Source organism: Apis dorsata, unplaced genomic scaffold (assembly GCF_000469605.1).
Source record: "Apis dorsata unplaced genomic scaffold, Apis dorsata 1.3 scaffold_108, whole genome shotgun sequence".
Taxonomy (NCBI): Eukaryota; Metazoa; Arthropoda; class Insecta; order Hymenoptera; family Apidae; genus Apis; species Apis dorsata.
The window spans coordinates 120242-138272 of record NW_006263404.1 but is presented as its reverse complement, the minus strand read 5'-3'; the positions used below and the strand labels follow the sequence as shown (position 1 = coordinate 138272).

The 18031-nt window shown below is 19.7% G+C and overlaps 4 protein-coding genes across 6 annotated transcripts in view; 2 read left to right on the top strand and 2 right to left on the bottom strand.

Moving 5' to 3' along the window:
• Positions 1–677: 677 nt before the first annotated feature.
• Positions 678–2521, bottom strand: LOC102681363 (leucine-rich repeat protein 1). The gene is made up of 3 exons (XM_006612315.2): positions 2144–2521; positions 1166–1986; positions 678–1009 (listed from the first exon to the last, which is right to left on the bottom strand). Exons 1-3 carry the CDS (start codon positions 2309–2311, stop codon positions 781–783), a joined length of 1218 nt encoding a protein of 405 aa, XP_006612378.1. The 5' UTR covers positions 2312–2521; the 3' UTR covers positions 678–780.
• Positions 2522–4213: 1692 nt separating this feature from the next.
• On the top strand, positions 4214–10092 carry LOC102681016 (DNA (cytosine-5)-methyltransferase 1-like). Of its 2 annotated transcripts, none has more exons than XM_006612312.2 (15): positions 4214–4753; positions 4821–5184; positions 5260–5586; positions 5765–5917; positions 6040–6502; positions 6592–6791; positions 7065–7482; positions 7551–7874; positions 7997–8148; positions 8268–8602; positions 8683–8794; positions 8890–9039; positions 9142–9308; positions 9380–9620; positions 9831–10092. In XM_006612312.2, exons 1-15 carry the CDS (start codon positions 4281–4283, stop codon positions 10056–10058), a joined length of 4107 nt encoding a protein of 1368 aa, XP_006612375.1. In that variant the 5' UTR covers positions 4214–4280; the 3' UTR covers positions 10059–10092. The 2 variants fall into 2 exon arrangements, with proteins under 2 accessions (XP_006612375.1, XP_006612376.1); XM_006612313.2 differs by lacking the exon at positions 4214–4753 and having other exon boundaries at positions 4821–4979; positions 5141–5184.
• Positions 10093–12446: 2354 nt separating this feature from the next.
• LOC102680886 (phosphoacetylglucosamine mutase) lies at positions 12447–15444 on the top strand. The gene is made up of 8 exons (XM_006612311.2): positions 12447–12481; positions 12616–12824; positions 12968–13038; positions 13183–13760; positions 13833–14114; positions 14261–14418; positions 14477–14785; positions 15060–15444. The coding sequence occupies exons 2-8, from the start codon at positions 12730–12732 to the stop codon at positions 15193–15195; spliced, it is 1629 nt and encodes a 542-aa protein (XP_006612374.1). The 5' UTR covers positions 12447–12481; positions 12616–12729; the 3' UTR covers positions 15196–15444.
• Positions 15445–16955: 1511 nt separating this feature from the next.
• LOC102679485 (spidroin-2-like) overlaps positions 16956–18031 on the bottom strand; it is a 13018-nt gene continuing 11942 nt past the window's right edge. For both annotated transcript variants that reach the window (XM_006612299.2, XM_006612306.2), the window contains exon 8: positions 16956–17203. In XM_006612299.2, coding sequence (XP_006612362.1) covers positions 17188–17203 — 16 coding nt within the window. In that variant the 3' untranslated portion in view covers positions 16956–17187. The remainder of the gene's footprint in view (positions 17204–18031) is intronic.

Below are 18031 nucleotides of genomic sequence, written 5' to 3'. Positions count from 1 at the left end.
TGTTATTAAAATGTGTTTTCAATATTTCTATAATTAATTCTTTGTATTAAATTTTTTCCCTCATAAAAATTGTTCAAATATTTGAACAAAATTTATTCAAAAAAGTATATTATAAATTTATTTAAAATTTATGTAATATTTAAAATGCTTTATTTCATATAAAATATTATAAATAATTTTATAATAAATATTACATATTTAAATAATTTTTGAAATAGATTAAATAATGTAATAATTAATAACGTAATATTGTAATAATTAATAATATAATGTATAATTCACAAATTTATATAATAGTAATTAATTAAATTGATCTACTAAATGAATATCTTATATGAATATCTAAATTACACATTTTAAATTATATATTTCAAAATGTATTTAAATTTAAAATATTTATAAAATACATGAGATTATGTTAAGATGGAGAGAATTTTATTTTTTTCTTGTTTTGTTGTATGTACTATTATATTTATATTTATTTTTTGCACAATAAAATTTATTATATTATTTTATGAATTTCATTTTTTTTTTAAATTTTTTCCGACAATCTCGAGAATAATTTCATATATTTTAAATTTCATTTAAATATAGTTTTTTTTATAAATAAATATAAATAAAAATTTTGGATATAAAATATAGATAAAAATAAAACAAAATTTATAAATAATTTTTTTAATATTCATATAATATTTTATTTACAAATATATCTCTAAACATACATCTTTATATAAAAATATACAAAAAAAGATAAATATATTTTATCATAAATAAATTAATTTAATATTGTTGTTTTGCATAACGTATACATTTTTTTGAACAAAAATAACAATCAAATGGTAATACAGTAGTATCTGATGATTTTATAATATTTGCTATTGTATTTAAATTAAATTTCACAAATTTTCTTATGTAATAATTAAAACATGGATTACCACAGACACAATATTTTGCCTCATCTAAATATTTTACCAATGTGAATGGAATTATACTTGCATCATACCAACATCTATATAAAGGAAATCAAATTTTTTAAAAATTTATTTAAAAATTTAAACATAAATATATATTTTTTTGTTGAATTTTTATTATTTTACTAAATAAAAATTAATAGTAATTTTAAATAACTGTACAAATTAAAAAAATATTAAAAATTCATACAAACCTTGTTTTCAGAAATGACTTGGCTGCATATTCAGTTAAACTTGGTATATTCATTGTACATATAGAATATGAATCTGTAGATAGAAATAGATTGCTTGATACATCTAATGAAATGAGATGTAAATTTCTCATACTTCCAGGTATGCAATGTAAATTATTTTTCGATATATCCAAATATTTTAAATTATGCAACTTTCCAAGATTTTGAGGTAAATATGATAACATATTTTGACTGGCTTTTAAATTTACAAGACTATCAAGTTTCCCAATTTCATTTGGTAATTTTTGTAATAAATTGTTACTTATATCTAATAATTTTAGATTAGATCTAATAGCAATTTGATCTAACCATAACCATTTTAAAGCTCGATCTAATCGATTTTGTGATAAAATAAGTTCTTGTAGGTGTTGTAAAGTGCCTAATTCTTTTGGCAAAGATGAAATCTGATTATTTGACAAATTTAAAATTCTTAAACTCTGAAGTTTTAAAATTTGTCTGTCAAATGATTTTCTATTTAACCCTATTAAATATAATTCTTCAGTTGTTCTTGGAAAACCTTCTAAAGTTGGATATTCAGAAGATTTATTAATTGCTACTTTAACTTTTGGAACAAAAGTCATACATTTTGGATTCAAATTTGAAATAGTAAGAATTGAAGGATTAATTTTTTTAGTTATTCCAAGTTTTAAAGTATGAATGAAACTTTTTAACTGAATTGTATCAGATTGAATAATCAAATCATGAGGTGGTTCAATAAAGCGAATTGTAGCTTTTCCTTCATCAATGAATTTTGTAAATATTTTATCAATATTATTATCAATCTGAAAAAAAAATTTTTAATTATATTTTTAATTATAAATTTTTAAATATTTAAATTAGAAAAATATATTTTAAATAACAATATTGCCATTTACATATATATTTAAATATAATTAATAAAATATATATATAAATATATATATATAAACAATTATTTACCTTATATTTAGTACCCTGTTTATTTTGTAATGTTTGCCAAAGTATATAAATCTCTGTATTTTTTACCGTTTGCTTTCCAATTGCTAAAATGGAACGTTGTGATTTTCTTCTTACTACATTTGTGGTAGATAATCTGTTATTTATTTCTACGTTACAATGAAGTTTCATTTTGAATAAATTGTAAAGAAAATAAAAAGAACACCTTACTACTTCAATAAATATACGATATTCATAATATTTCTATATTAACATATTTTTATTAGTAATTTTTATTAGTAAAACATGACACATATTTTAATCAATTTATTATTTATTACGATTTGATTAATTTTTATTAATTATAGATTTGATTATTAATTATAATCACTTTATAATATAGTGTTTTTTTAATTATTTTTTAAATTATAAGAAAATAAAGAAATTATTTTTTCGCGCGCAGAACAAGAAACAACTGATTCAGATATATCTCTTACCAACTTAACCTATTAATGCTATATATCAACTATTTCCATATTATTTCCATATAAATTTCAATTTCTTTAAAAACAAACAAATAGCAAATTCATTTATATTATTATATTTGATTAAATTTTAAAAAACTTTAAACTTTAAATAAGAGCACTAAAATTTTTAATTAATTTTACATATATTTTTAGAATTTGACATTCAGAATTTGAAAATTCAGTAATTTAAAAATTATTTGCATTCAAAGTTATGAATTTTTAGGGATTTTTATAAATTAATATGATGACGCCATGTTGGACTTTTATCCAATCTTGATAATATAAAATATCAAATTTAAATTATTTTTCGAATAATTTAGATCAATTCAAACTTCAAATCGCATATTGGCATAATTGAGAATCTCAAAATGATTGAAAAGAAAAGATATTTGTAATAAATTATCAAATAGTAATCGTAATAATAATATATTTATAATAATTATTTATTTATAATTAACTGAATAACTAACTATAATTGATAAATTAATAAATATACTATTACATAATTATTATTATTATATAATATTATTAATTACATAATTAATTGAAATAAATTGATAATATAATAAATTGAATTTTACGCGTATTTTTATTTTTATTATAAATTTATTATAAATTTATTATAAATTGAATAAAAATTCAATATGGCATCATATAACTCAAAAAAGTCCCTAAAAATACCAAAATTTTGAATGCAAAAACTTTTAAATTATTTAATTCCAATAATTCAAACTGTCATTTGTGGATTCATATTAAAATTAATAAAAAAGAACTCAAAAACTTTAAACTTTGTTTTTATTATTTAATTTTTAAATTTAAATGTAAATAATATACAAAATATATACAATACGTAAACATATAATATAATATATAATAAACTTTTTAATATAGTGCTCAAAGGCGGGAAAATAAACACATGGAAATCATTAAACATTTCTTGAAAAGAATAACGAATATAAAAGTTAAATTGTTTACAGTATTTAAATGTGGATTAAAATGTTATATGCAAATTAAGTATGAAAATATATGATTTTAAATAACAAATTTTAATTTTTTAAATTTTAATAATTTTAATATTGTAAATTAAGAAGAAATACTTCGTATAAAGTATATTTGTGTATAAATAAAGTCTATAAAAATCTGAGATTTATATAAAAAATTAATATTTATAATATTTATAATAGAATATAAAATATATAAAAGAAATCTTATATGTGATAAAAAATATGCAATAAATATTCTTTTTTATATTTGTGTAGATCTAAATTTTGGAAATTATAATGAATTTCTTAAATGGAACATTATATTCTTTTATAGAAATCAAACTATAAGGTATTGTTTTTTATTAAATTAGTTATTATTTGTCAAATCTGTATATTATTTAATAAGACAAACTTGATTAAAATGTTATATTTTATTTATTTATTAAATAAATAAAATTTTTGCATAATATATATATATATAATATAAATATGTAATATAAAATTTTTTTTATATATATTATAATAATTACATGTTTTTTTTTTAGTAATATTTTAGAATAATTCAAACATGATTTAAAATTGTCAATATTATCATAACAAGAGAAATAGTGAAAATATTTCTACATTTCTAAATTTTTAATTTATATTACAATGAAGTGTAATACATCAAAATTTAATAAACAAACATCTATAATTGATATGTTTTCTAAACAACTTGCTAAAAACAAGCAAATGAACTACAATGCAACTAATACAGAAGATATACAAAAATTACAAAATATAAAAACAGAAAATAATATATTGCAAAAAAGTGAACAAAATAAAGAAAATCATGATCCAAAAACAGATGAAGAATATTTAGATAAGCATATTGAAAAAAAAGCTAAACTTACAGATATTAATATATTACCAACACCTCAAATTAAAAATATAAATATGTTTCATAATAAATGTGAATATTGTCGTCAAAAATTAAATGAAATAAAATTTTATCCGGGTCATCCAAATGGTGCTGTAGATGAAGAAATTGCTTTAATTGATCCAAAATTATGTTTATTTAATGGAACTGAATCTTTCATACATGAAAGTGATCAGCGTCCTCAAAATAAATTGACTTATTTCAGGTAAGATTCGTCTATTATGAATAATTTAATATATCTTGTAAAAATTTTATAACTTTATTAATTTTAGTGTTTATGATAAAAATGGCCATTTATGTGCTTTTGATACTGGACTTATAGAAAAAAATGTAATGTTATATTTTTCTGGTTATATAAAAGCTATTTATGAAGAAGATGCATCACCAGAGGGTGGAGTACCAACAAAAGATATGGGTCCAATAAATGAGTGGTATGTATCTGGTTTTGATGGAGGAGAATTGGCTCTTATAGGTTTCAATACAGCATTTGCGGAATATATTTTAATGGATCCATCTGAAGAATATGCTCCTTTTATGGATATTGTTAAAGAAAAAATATATATGAGTAAATTGGTTATCGAATTTCTTTTAGATGAAATTAATCCCAGCTACGAGGATTTACTTAATAAATTTCAAGTAATTTGAAAGCATTATTAAGGAATTTTTGAATAATATATTTCATTTCATATTAAAATTATATAATTTTTACAGACAATAGTACCACCTAAAAATATGTCAAAATTTACTGAAGATTCTTTATTAAGACATGCACAATTTATATGTGATCAAGTATTATCATTTGATAATTCGGCTGACTCAGAAGATACACTTCTTATTACGAGTCCTTGTATGCGTGCATTAGCAAATCTTGCGGGCGTTACATTAGGAAAAAGAGTAACTTTCCGTCGAACACAACTTAGAGAACAAAAAATTAGAAAACCTGCTTGGACAAAAGCAACTACTACAAAATTAGTTAGTGATATGTTTGAAAATATATTTACAGATCAATTAATTAAACATGATGATAAGATAACAATGGTAAGCATTTATTTTTTTTATTTAAAATATAAAATAATTTTTTAAACAATTGAATGTATTGCTGATTATAATATAATTATAATAAAATATTGTAGAAACTGTTTTTGTTATATTTTGTATTGTATATACATATTTAAAATAATAAATAAAAATAAATTTTATGTAATTATACTGTTAGGGACCTAAGAGACAAAGATGTGGAGTATGTGAACATTGTCAACAACCCGATTGTGGTCTTTGTAATGCTTGTAAAGATATGATTAAATTTGGAGGAACTGGAAGAAGTAAGCAAGCTTGTGTTAAAAGAAGATGTCCAAATATGGCTATTCAAGTAAAAATTATTTTTTAATATAATTATTATTTAAATAATTGTGTGTGTATGTATATATATATTTTATATATAATATATTTTATATATTTTATATATATATAATATTTTGTATTTTTATTTAGGAAGCAGATGATTCTGATCCAGAAAATGAAGATCAATATGAAATTTTAATGGAAAATAAAAAAGTTGAAGAAGAAAAAAACAAAAAAAAAGATTTTAAAGAACTCAAAAAAGATATTATATGGATAGGAGATCAAATTGCCAATGAAAATTTAAAAACGTATTACAAATCTGTTATAGTTGGTGATGAAGAAATAGGAATAAATGATTATGTACTTGTAGAACCAAGAAATCCATCAATTCCATCTCATGTTGCTAAAGTTATTTATATGTGGGAAAATAAAAATGGTATAAAACAATTTCATGCAAATTGGTTGCATAGAGGAAATGATACTATTCTTGGAGAAACATCAGATCCTATAGAACTATTTTTAAGTGATGATTGTGATGATATACCCTTCAAATCTGTCAGATCTAAATGTACTGTTATTTTTAAAGAAATACAAAAAAATTGGAATGAATTAGGTATATATTTAATATTCATTCAATGAAGTTTTAAATATGAATTAAGATTAAAAATAATATTTTTTATTATATATTATTTTATGTTATAGGTAATATGGATTTAAATTTTGAAAATGATATAAAAGATCTAGATGGTAAAACATTTTTTTTTCAAAAGCGTTATATACCTGAAACAGCTAGATTTGAAGATCCTATACCTGATATAAAATATCTTCATAAAAGAAACAATTATCGATTTTGTCCTGCATGTGCTCGTTTAAACATGTTGGAACAGTTCAATACACCAAAGGTATATAAAATTAATATTGTAATAATATTGTTTATATTATAATATTAAAATAAATTTTGTTTATAATATTAGGATAACTAAAATATTATTTTGTAAAATATTTTGTATTGAATTTATAACAATATATTGTATATATATTATATAGCATATAAAGTAATTTTATATCATTATTTTTTTTTATCGGATGAGAAAATATACTTAATATTTATTTAATATTTATTTTCTTATTTTAATATTATTTTCAATAATTATTTATATTTTTTATATTTCAAGGTATATGAACGAATAGAAGAAAGAAATAGCAAAGAAGTTATTTATGGTTTAGTAAAGTACAAAGGGGAAGACTATAGAGTTGGAACAACTGTATTTTTACAACCAGATGTTTTTAATTTTAAATATAAAACTACATATCAAGATGTTTTAAAACTTAAAAAAGAAAATGTAGATGAAGATATGTATCCTGAATTTTATAGAAAATCTTCTGATCATATAAAAGGTTCAAATTTTGATACTCCTGACCCTTTTTGTATAGGATATATAAATAAAATATTCGCCAATACAAATGATATGTTAGTTCCACCTTCTGACATTAATATTACAGTAAATAAGTTATATAGACCAGAAAATACACATAGAAGTTCTACATTAATGGAACAAGCAGATCTAAATATGGTTTATTGGAGTAATGAAGGTATTATAATATCTTTATTATAATATCATACATAATGATATTTTGATACATATATAATAATTTTATAGTATGCAATATCAAATTTATTAAAGTTGTTGGAAAATGTTATCTTACTTATTCTGAGAATTTAAATCAATCTATTGAAGAGTGGATTGCTGCAGGACCATATCGATTTTATTTCAATGAAGCTTATAATATACAAGAAAAAACATTTGATGAACCACCATATCATGCTATTAGTATTGGTAAATGTGGTAAAAGTAAAGGCAATTTAAAATTTAAAGGGAAAAAAACAGAAGAAAGTGAAAAAAGAGCAATTGTTAATAGACCTATTGAATATAAGATAATATCAAAAAAATTAAAAACATTAGATGTATTTGCTGGTTGTGGTGGTATGTAATTTATTGCATTTTTTGCAAAATTCTATAATTTATTGCATTTTTATTGATTTCAATATAATAAATCAATATAATAAATTAAGAAAAATAAATATTTTAATTAAATTGTTTTAAAGGATTATCTGAAGGTTTACATCAAGCTGGTGTAGCTGAAAATCTTTGGGCTATAGAAAAAGAAGAATCTGCTGCTTATGCATATCGATTAAATAATCCTAATGCAACAGTATTTATAGAAGATTGTAATGTATTATTAAAAAAAGTTATGAATGTAAGTATAATTTTGTAATTATAATTTGTGCCTTTTTTTAGATGAATATAATTTATAATTTTAATATTATATTGTTTTTTTTTAATGATAATATAATGAATTAATTATATATATTCCAGGGTGAAACAACAAATGAAATTGGTCAAAAACTTCCACAAAAAGGACAAGTAGAATTATTGTGCGGTGGTCCACCATGTCAAGGTTTTAGTGGCATGAATCGTTTCAATTCTCGTCAATATTCTTTATTCAAGAATTCTCTTGTTGTTTCATATTTATCATATTGTGATTACTATAGACCCAATTTCTTTATTATGGAAAATGTTCGAAATTTTGTTTCTTTCAAAAGAAGTATGGTTTTAAAATTAACATTAAGATGTCTAATTCGTATGGGTTATCAATGTACATTTGGTATTCTTCAAGCTGGAAATTATGGAATACCTCAAACAAGACGAAGGTTATTTTTATTTTTATTTCAAATATATATATATTCATAACAATTTTATATTTTAAATTTCATTTTATCGTATTACTTAGAATGATAATTCTAGCTGCTGCACCTGGACAAATGCTACCAAAATATCCGGAACCTACACATGTTTTTAGTAAACGCGCTTGCCAATTAAGTGTATTAGTTGATAATAAAAAGGTACACTATGTAAAGATATCAAAAATATCTATGTAAAGATAATCATTTATATTTTATTATTTTATTTATATTGTTACATTTATTAAATATTTCAGTATAGCTCAAATTGTAATTGGATAGATTCTGCACCATTTAGAACAATTAGTGTAAAGGATGCAATGTTTGATTTACCGGAAATTAAAAATGGTTGGAATAAGGAAGAAATGTCATATACAAATGAACCAACAACACATTTTCAAAGAAAAGTAATAATTTTATAAAAATATTTAACAGAAAAAATAAAAAATATATTTTTTGTACGAATAGCAATCTTTTTTATTATAATATATTTAAAATTTTTTTTTTAGATGAGAGGAAAACAGTATCAACCGTTATTAAGAGATCATATATGTAAAGAAATGACACCTCTTGTAGAAGCAAGAATGGCTCATATTCCAATTGCGAGTGGTTCTGACTGGCGGGATTTACCAAATATTGCTATTAGATTAAGTGATGGTACTTATTGTAAAAAATTGTAAGTAAAACGTAATTTTCAAAATTTTTTTAATGTTGAAAAACATTTTATATATCTAATTTTTATTCAAGAGAATATACTCATGATGATAAAAAAGCTGGAAAGAGTTCTGTGGGAGCATATCGTGGAGTATGTTGTTGTTGCACTGGAAAATCATGTGATCCTACAGATAGACAATTTAATACTTTAATTCCATGGTGTTTACCACATACAGGAAATCGTCATAATCATTGGGCAGGTTTATATGGTAGATTAGAATGGAATGGATATTTTAGTACAACTATTACAAATCCTGAACCTATGGGAAAACAAGTATATAAAACTATTATTTTAAATTTAAATATTTAACAAGCCTATATAATCTAAATCAATTTCTATCTATTATAAAAACATGTTTAAATGTTTTTTTCGATGTTTAATTCTATTTACTATCTTTTTCTTTGATAAATTTATATCTTTAAAATATAAATATTAATTTTGATTAAAATTTATATAAAGTAAATAATTTATTTCATTTTCAAGGGTCGTGTATTACATCCAGTACAAACTCGAGTAGTAAGTGTGCGTGAATGTGCTAGGTCTCAAGGATTTCCTGATTCTTTCCGTTTTTATGGCACTATACTCGATAAACATCGACAAATTGGAAATGCAGTTCCTCCACCACTCGGAGTAGCTATTGGTCATGAAATAAGGAATTGTATACAAAACAAAGATATAACTGAAATTGATATAAAAATACAAAATGATTAAAGCTTAATTGATTTAAATTTGGAATAATAAAAATTAGAAAAAACATTTAAAAAATTGTATGATGAAATATAGAAAAACATATTAAAAGAATGAATTTAATTATGACTTATTATAATTTATTATTATTAATAGTTTAAATATAAAAATTTTTCTAAATTATTATATAATTTATTTATTTGTTTAAAATTTCTCATTATATTCTCTTTAATTGTAAATATATTAGCATTAATATATTCTTAAAAATTTTAATTTTATATTATTTATATATTTTATATTAAATTTATGATTTTTGTATAAATATTGTTTTTATTGTTTTACATACATATGTGTCTTTCTTTATTTATTTTTTATTATTTATTTCTTTATCGATATATTCTTAATTAAATGATAATTTAATTAATTAATTTAAAAATTATTTTAAATTATAGATAATCTATTATTTTTTTTTAAATTCTATTTTAATTGTTAATGAAAAATATTTTATTAATAAGTATGACAATAATAAAAAAAATTATTTGAATTTGAGTATTAAAAACTTCAACTTATTAAAAGCATAGTAAAATATACAAGATGTTTAAGATGTTTACAGATAAAATAACATCGTGCGAGACAGTTTTTCTCCATTTCGAAGATGACATTTGGAAAATTCATTAATTATTTGTTTTTTAAAATTTCAGTACTTCTAAACTTGCATTTAGAACTTTAAATAAATTTCTCATATCAATTTTAATATAAAACTTTCTTCAATTAATTCCTTAACAATTAATTTTAATTTTTTAATGATTAACGTATCATAAAAATTAATAATGAAAATATTGAAGATGTTGAAATATTCTTTAATTTGTAATGTTGAAAAATTCATTAATTTCTCATTTTCTATTAAAAATTTTGGTACTTTTAAATTCATATTTTGAAATTAGAATTTCAATAAGATTTTCAATTTTATTACAAAATTCTCTTTAATTATTAATTTCTTGTCAATTTAGGTATTAATACATTATATCGGATCAATTAATAGTACAATATAATAATTTTTATTAATTTCTCATTACTATAAGATTTATTTTTAAATATGATTATATACATTTAAAAACTTCTCATAGTATTATATGTAAATTTTACTTACAATTTTACTATGATTTAAATAAGTAAATTAATTATTTGATACTTAATTATTAGAAATTTGTGATTTAAGATTCTATGATAATCGTGTATCATCAATTATGAATAAATAATTAGTGGAAAAAAATTTTACATTAAAATCAGTACAAAAAACTTGCTTAAAACTCTTGCAAACTTAGAAATATTGAAATTTTAAATAGAAAACTATATAATTAATGATTTTTTTATATATCATTTTTAAAATAATAAGATGTACTTTTGATTCTTCTCACACAATAATGTCTGTAACCTTGATAATCCTTGCATATTCTGTCATGCTAATAACAAATCGAAGCTTTAGATCCAAACGCGAAATCCGGCGTTGATCCCAGAAAAATTTGATTCGTTGCTTTTATTATTACTTATTTTATTAAATAAAATTATTTTATCAATTAGAATGGAATTTGAAATGTGGAAAAAAAAATGTATTAGAAAATGATTAAAAATTTATTAAAAATTTTTTAAGTGAAAATGTATATAGAAATATAAAGATGAATAATAAAATTATATATATGTATTAATTTAATCTTAATTTAAATATAATAAAATATAAATAAAAATAAATAGAAGTGTAATTTGAACCATTTTATTTTATTTAAAATAATGCTATCGATAATTCACTTATCGAATTTATTTTTTTAGTATTTATTATCTGATAAAGTATTTTTAAAAGATGCAGTTAATTGAGTAATGTCATATTATTTATTTATTTTCATTTCACGAATGATTATTTTAGCTAATAAAAAAATAATGTTTAAAAATAATATAAAAAAATAATAGCATAACTTAATATTATATTTAAGAATTTTTATTCATAATTCAGTTGAAGATAATACTTTTAATGTACATTATATTATATAATAATATCCTTTTTATGAATCTTTTATAAAATTTGGTACATATTTTATATGTATAATTTTTATATATTGTATATCATATATAACAAAATAAATGTATTAAAAAGAATTATTTGTATTGAATTATTTTTTCTTATATTAATTTCATTTTTTTCATTTAATTTCATTTAAATCTTTTTTGTTATTAATCTGTTTTGATAAAATCAAAATGATAATTTCTTTAATCTGATAAAAGTATAATAATGATAATATAGTATTCCAGTTTTAATGATGTATAATGAATGACTTATAATTTGTTTAAAAAATAAGTATTTTATATAAATTTAATATAATGAGAAAATTTTTATAAAAAAATCAATAATATTAAAAATTTATTAAAAAATTAAGAAAAAATTACTAAATGAGGTTAGTTTTATATTTAAATAATATTAAATAATTTTTTATTGTAATTTTTTGTAATATACATTAATATTAATATAGATTTTATATTTCTGAAAAATTATTTTAATCGCTTTTTTTAAATTCTCTAATATTTTTAGCATTGCAATTTTACTTTCACTTTATGGTATTTAATCCATATGGTAACAAAAGGAATTATACACGTGAAGAAAAGTTTTTATATAGATATTTTTTTATATAAAAATTAATTAACAATGGAATTTTCTCAATTAGAAAATATTGTTAATGTTAATTATATGAAAAAATCCACTGATAACATTCAATATGGAACAGCTGGTTTTAGAACAAAGTAATTATTTTATTCTTATATTAATAAAATAACAATTTTAATTTTTTAACAGTGAATAATAATTTACATTTAAATTAAATTCACATTCATTCATTTTTAAATTTATTATTAAATTATGTACATATTTTTAATTTTTTTATTAGGGCAGATATTCTAGGACATGTTTTATATAGAATGGGATTATTAGCAGTATTAAGATCTAAAGTTAAAAATGGTAAGTTTAAATATAAAATTTTATATCAACTATTATATCAACTATTTTTATGCTATATGATATTATAAAATACTTTTATTGTTTTATATTTTTTATTATTTATTTTACTTTTAGCATTATTTAAAGATATTTAATTTTTTATAGCTGCAATTGGTTTAATGATTACGGCAAGTCATAATCTTGAATGTGATAATGGTGTAAAACTTATAGATCCAGCTGGTGAAATGTTAGAAGCAACTTGGGAACATATAGCTACTAACTTAGTTAATACAGAAGATTTAAATTTAGTTTCTATGATAAAGCATATTATAAAAGAACAAAATATTAATATGTCTATAAATGCAACTGTAATAACTGGTAGAGATACTAGAAAAAGTAGTCCAGCATTATTAAATGCTGCTATTACAGGAATTCAAGCTTTAAATGGAATTGTAAAAGATTTTGGTATAGTTACAACTCCTCAATTGCATTATCTAGTTGTATGTACAAATACAGATGGTAGTTATGGTATGCCTACATTACATGGTTACTATGTAAAATTATCAGAAGCATTTAAACATATAAGAAAAGATAAAATTAATAATGGGGAATATATCGCAGAATTATTATTAGATGCTGCTAATGGTGTTGGAGCTATTGCTACAAAAGAATTTCAAACTTATTTAGGAAAAACAATTGCAATTAATATGTATAATGATGGAAATGGAAAATTAAATTATATGGTATATCTTATTTTTATAATACATTCATTGAAATTAGACATTATAATAAGTTATTTAAATAATTTATTGTAGTGTGGAGCTGATTATGTCAAAGTGCATCAAGCACCACCGGTAAATATTCCTATTAAACCAAATGTTAGATGTGTATCTATAGATGGTGATGCAGACAGAATAATTTATTTTTATCTGGATAAAAATGATAAATTTCATCTTTTGGATGGTGATCGAATAGCAACACTTATTGCCACATATCTTAAAGAACTTTTGCAAGAAAGTTGTTTATCATTTCAAATTGGCTTAGTACAAACAGCATATGCCAATGGTGCTTCTACTGATTACATTTCAAATGTATTGGTGTGTATATTTCATGTTTTATCATTTATTTTAAAATTATTTTAAAATTTTATAATAATTAATATTTTTTACATAATATAAATATAAATTTATTATTGTTATATATAATATTAAATTTATATTTATTTTTACAATTTTTTGTTTAGCAAATTCCAGTTTCTTGTGTACCAACTGGTATTAAGTATCTACACAATAAAGCATTAGAATTTGATATAGGAATATATTTTGAAGCAAATGGTCATGGGACAGTACTTTTTAAAGAAACTACTATTGAAGCAATTAAGAAAGCTATTATAAATTCAAAGTAAGTCGTATTAAATTTTTCCTTTTGCATTAAAAAAATATATATGTATATATTATAGACGATCTATAAAAGAGAAAGCAGCTGCCTCTAAATTAGAAAATATAATAGATATAATTAATCAGACAGTTGGAGATGCTCTTAGTGATTTGTTATTAGTAGAAACAATTTTGCATGCAAAAGGTTGGAATATTATGGAATGGGAAAAAATGTATACAGATTTACCAAATAAACAATTAATGATAAAAGTTAATGATAAAAATGTTATAACAACAACTAATGCAGGAAGACAATGTTTAACACCTGAAGGATTACAAGACGAAATTGATAAAGTAATATTACGATATAAAAGAGGACGATCTTTTGTAAGGTAATATATATAATTTTTATTATAATCATATAAACAATATTCAAAAAAATTTCTAATAAAACTGATTTAAATATATTATTATTCATGATAAATATTATTCTTAGTAAATATTTATTATTAATTTTTTATTTTTATATGATTATTATAATTAAACTTTCAATATCTTTATATATATAAGTTTCAATGATCTTATGTAAAAGATTCAAATATTCAAATAATAATAATTACGACAAAGAATTCATATTTTATTAATTATAAAAATTTTTATTTTTAGACCATCAGGAACTGAAGATGTAGTACGAATATATGCAGAATGTGAAAATTTATACGACCTTAATAAATTAATTATTGATGTGGCATCGTTAGTATACAAACATGCAGGTGGGATTGGACCTAAACCTGAACTTTAATAATAAATAATTTTATATTGTTTACAATATAAAAATAACATTTATATTAACATTTAATTTTTATATGTAATTATAATTTTTATAAATTTACAGAATCTTTACAAAAATGTCTTTTATTAATTTATTAAAAATTACTATATTTTTTATAAAGAAACATTATATAATAAACAATGAATATTCGTAAAGTACAAATATGAAAATTAAAATCATATATACTATATATAAAAAATATATGTATATAAAAACCAATTATTTTTTATTTTTTTTTTATCTATTCTTATTAATGTAATAAAATATAATTTATAATCATATTAATACCTATATAATAATGTAATTTTTTACTTTTATATTTCTCTTGCAAAAATAAATATTTTTATTACTAATTTTATTGTAGAGTTTCTTTATAATACAATAAATAATATAATTAATATATAATATATTATATATTTTTAATATAAATAAATTAAAAAAAATTAATTATGGTAATTATTATCTATGAATAATATAATTTTATTTTGGAAAAATTTCACAAAGTATTAAGAAAAGAATTTAAAAGTTATATAAATAAATGGATATATGAATATTTTATAATTATAAATATGATTAGTAGTTGAATAAGTATTAAAAACATTTAGATAAGTATTTACTTAGATGATATAGTTTAATAAAAATATATAAAAATATAATAATTTATTGAAAATTTGAAAGATTCTGTTGCATAAATAAGATTATGTTAATAAGCATTATTCTTTTTAGAAAATAAAAAAAAAAAATCTTCTAATTTCTAATAAATCTTCAGTATTACTTAAAACTTATTTTTTTATTTAAGATTTTTTTTATTTTAATTCTATCATCTAATCCCACTTTGTATGTATACACTATATTAATATATTCATAGAACATTTTAGGAGAATTGATTTTAAAGATTAAAACAAATATAAAAATTGAATTTAAAAATACCGATTGATTGCTTATCTTTTAAATTATTTATCTATTAATTATGATCAAAAAAATTTAGTTATTGAAATCAGATAAAAATAGAATAAAACAATTCTATTCCTGACATATTATCTTCTTCTATCTCAATCACGATTTAAATTGCTAATAATTTAATTTAATAATATATAAATAATAAGAAAGTAAAATCATTTCTCAATTGATATTTTTATATAGCAACTTTTTTATTTGTTCTAATTTCTAAAACCTCCAAGAATATTCCACGAATATATTAATATACATTAACCTTAGCTTTATTTTAATCTCAATTTCATTTAATATTTTTTGTAAAATATTTATCTTTATTTTTTTTAGTGAAAGAAATTATGTATTAAATATTAAATATAAAAATATTATTTGTTAATATATAAAATTTATAAATATGAACAATCTAGAAAAACTTTCTTTCTATTTAAACTTTATTTATTCAATTATATGCAAAGCATACATAATAATAAATACATTAATCAAATATGATTATATTAGATAAAATTTATATATTTTATTAAGTTCGAATGCTATTTTTATGTAATAAATAATTATTTTTAAGAATTATTTTTCTTATTAGGAATATTTTATCATATCTGTTTAAAAACATTTTGTTTTAATAATCTTAAATAAATTATTTCTCTAAATTAAAAAGTTAAATTTAAATAAAAAAAAAATTTTTAAATAAAAATTAATTTTTTATATTTAGAAAGTAAAATCATTTCTTCAATTAAAAATAATATAATAATTAATTATAGAAATAATAGATTTTAAAGAAATAATCTATGATGTATTTAATTATTACATGTTACATTTTTACATGTTTAGCATGTATTATCAAAATAAAAATTCTTTTTTCTTCATTTATTTGCATCCTTTTTGTTTTAATGTTGTTGTAAGTATTTTCCTTGAGAGAATAAATCCATCGATTTGAGTACAGGATTGGCTTCTTCATATAATTAGGATTTATACCTCCAATCTGAGTTCATCTCAATATCCAGTGTCTCGTCATCCAGCTTGTAATCTATCAAAAAGATTATATTATTTGATGCATAATACATTTTTGAAGCTCACATAAATATGAGCATACATATCATCATGAAGTCTTAAACTAAATAAATTTTTTTTATTTATATTTATTCTTTGATATATTTTTCATTATATTCGCATTAATTTAGTCCTAATTCCATCCACGTTATATTGATTATAAATATGAAATAGTAAATGTTCACTGCGATAATTTCTATATTCAATTTTAATTTTTTAAAAAATTATATATTGTAATTTATTAATAATTAATAATTGATTAAGAATCTGTGGCAAATAATAATATATTATTGAGTCAATTCAAATATAATTTAAAATAAAATGTTTTACTGAAAATATATAGATTAATGAAGAATATAACAGCCAATAATTTCTTTTATGTATGTATATATGATATTTTTGTTATTTATTTTATCGATTTAAAAACATGTTGAAAAAATTAAAAATTAATAGAGAAATATAAAAAAAAATAAAAAATTTATTGATATAAAGTTTTCGAGACAAAACACGCATTCGGATGCGTGTATAAAATAAGTTTGATTCGTGCCACGTATGACAACATATTATTGATATAAATAAAAAAAATAATCGATAATTTGCTAACAGATGGAATTAGAATTAACGCGTATTAAATGCTAAAAGCATTCGCCATCGCAGCATCTTCGCAACGGTATTATAATCGACGATTGCAGGAACATTTTTTTCGTAGTTTTTTATTGTAAATTTTCAGCGTCGCAATAACCGATAATTGACACAATACGCGCAATAAGCGCGTTCTGTTTTCACTTTTTTTCATTATCATTAT

Bases quoted from the DNA above. Each gene is read 5' to 3' on its own strand.
- LOC102681363 (XM_006612315.2), bottom strand. From the start codon at position 2,311: ATGAAACTTCATTGTAACGTAGAAATAAATAACAGATTATCTACCACA. The intron at 1,987-2,143 runs GTAAATAATTGT...TTTTTTTTTCAG, and splicing joins AACAGGGTACTAAATATAAG to ATTGATAATAATATTGATAA. The intron at 1,010-1,165 runs GTTTGTATGAAT...TCCTTTATATAG, and splicing joins AAGTCATTTCTGAAAACAAG to ATGTTGGTATGATGCAAGTA.
- LOC102681016 (XM_006612312.2), top strand. From the start codon at position 4,281: ATGAAGTGTAATACATCAAAATTTAATAAACAAACATCTATAATTGAT. The intron at 7,483-7,550 runs GTATTATAATAT...ATAATTTTATAG, and splicing joins GGTTTATTGGAGTAATGAAG to TATGCAATATCAAATTTATT. The intron at 9,040-9,141 runs GTAATAATTTTA...TTTTTTTTTTAG, and splicing joins CAACACATTTTCAAAGAAAA to ATGAGAGGAAAACAGTATCA.
- LOC102680886 (XM_006612311.2), top strand. From the start codon at position 12,730: ATGGAATTTTCTCAATTAGAAAATATTGTTAATGTTAATTATATGAAA. The intron at 12,825-12,967 runs GTAATTATTTTA...TTTTTTTATTAG, and splicing joins ACAGCTGGTTTTAGAACAAA to GGCAGATATTCTAGGACATG. The intron at 13,039-13,182 runs GTAAGTTTAAAT...AATTTTTTATAG, and splicing joins AAGATCTAAAGTTAAAAATG to CTGCAATTGGTTTAATGATT.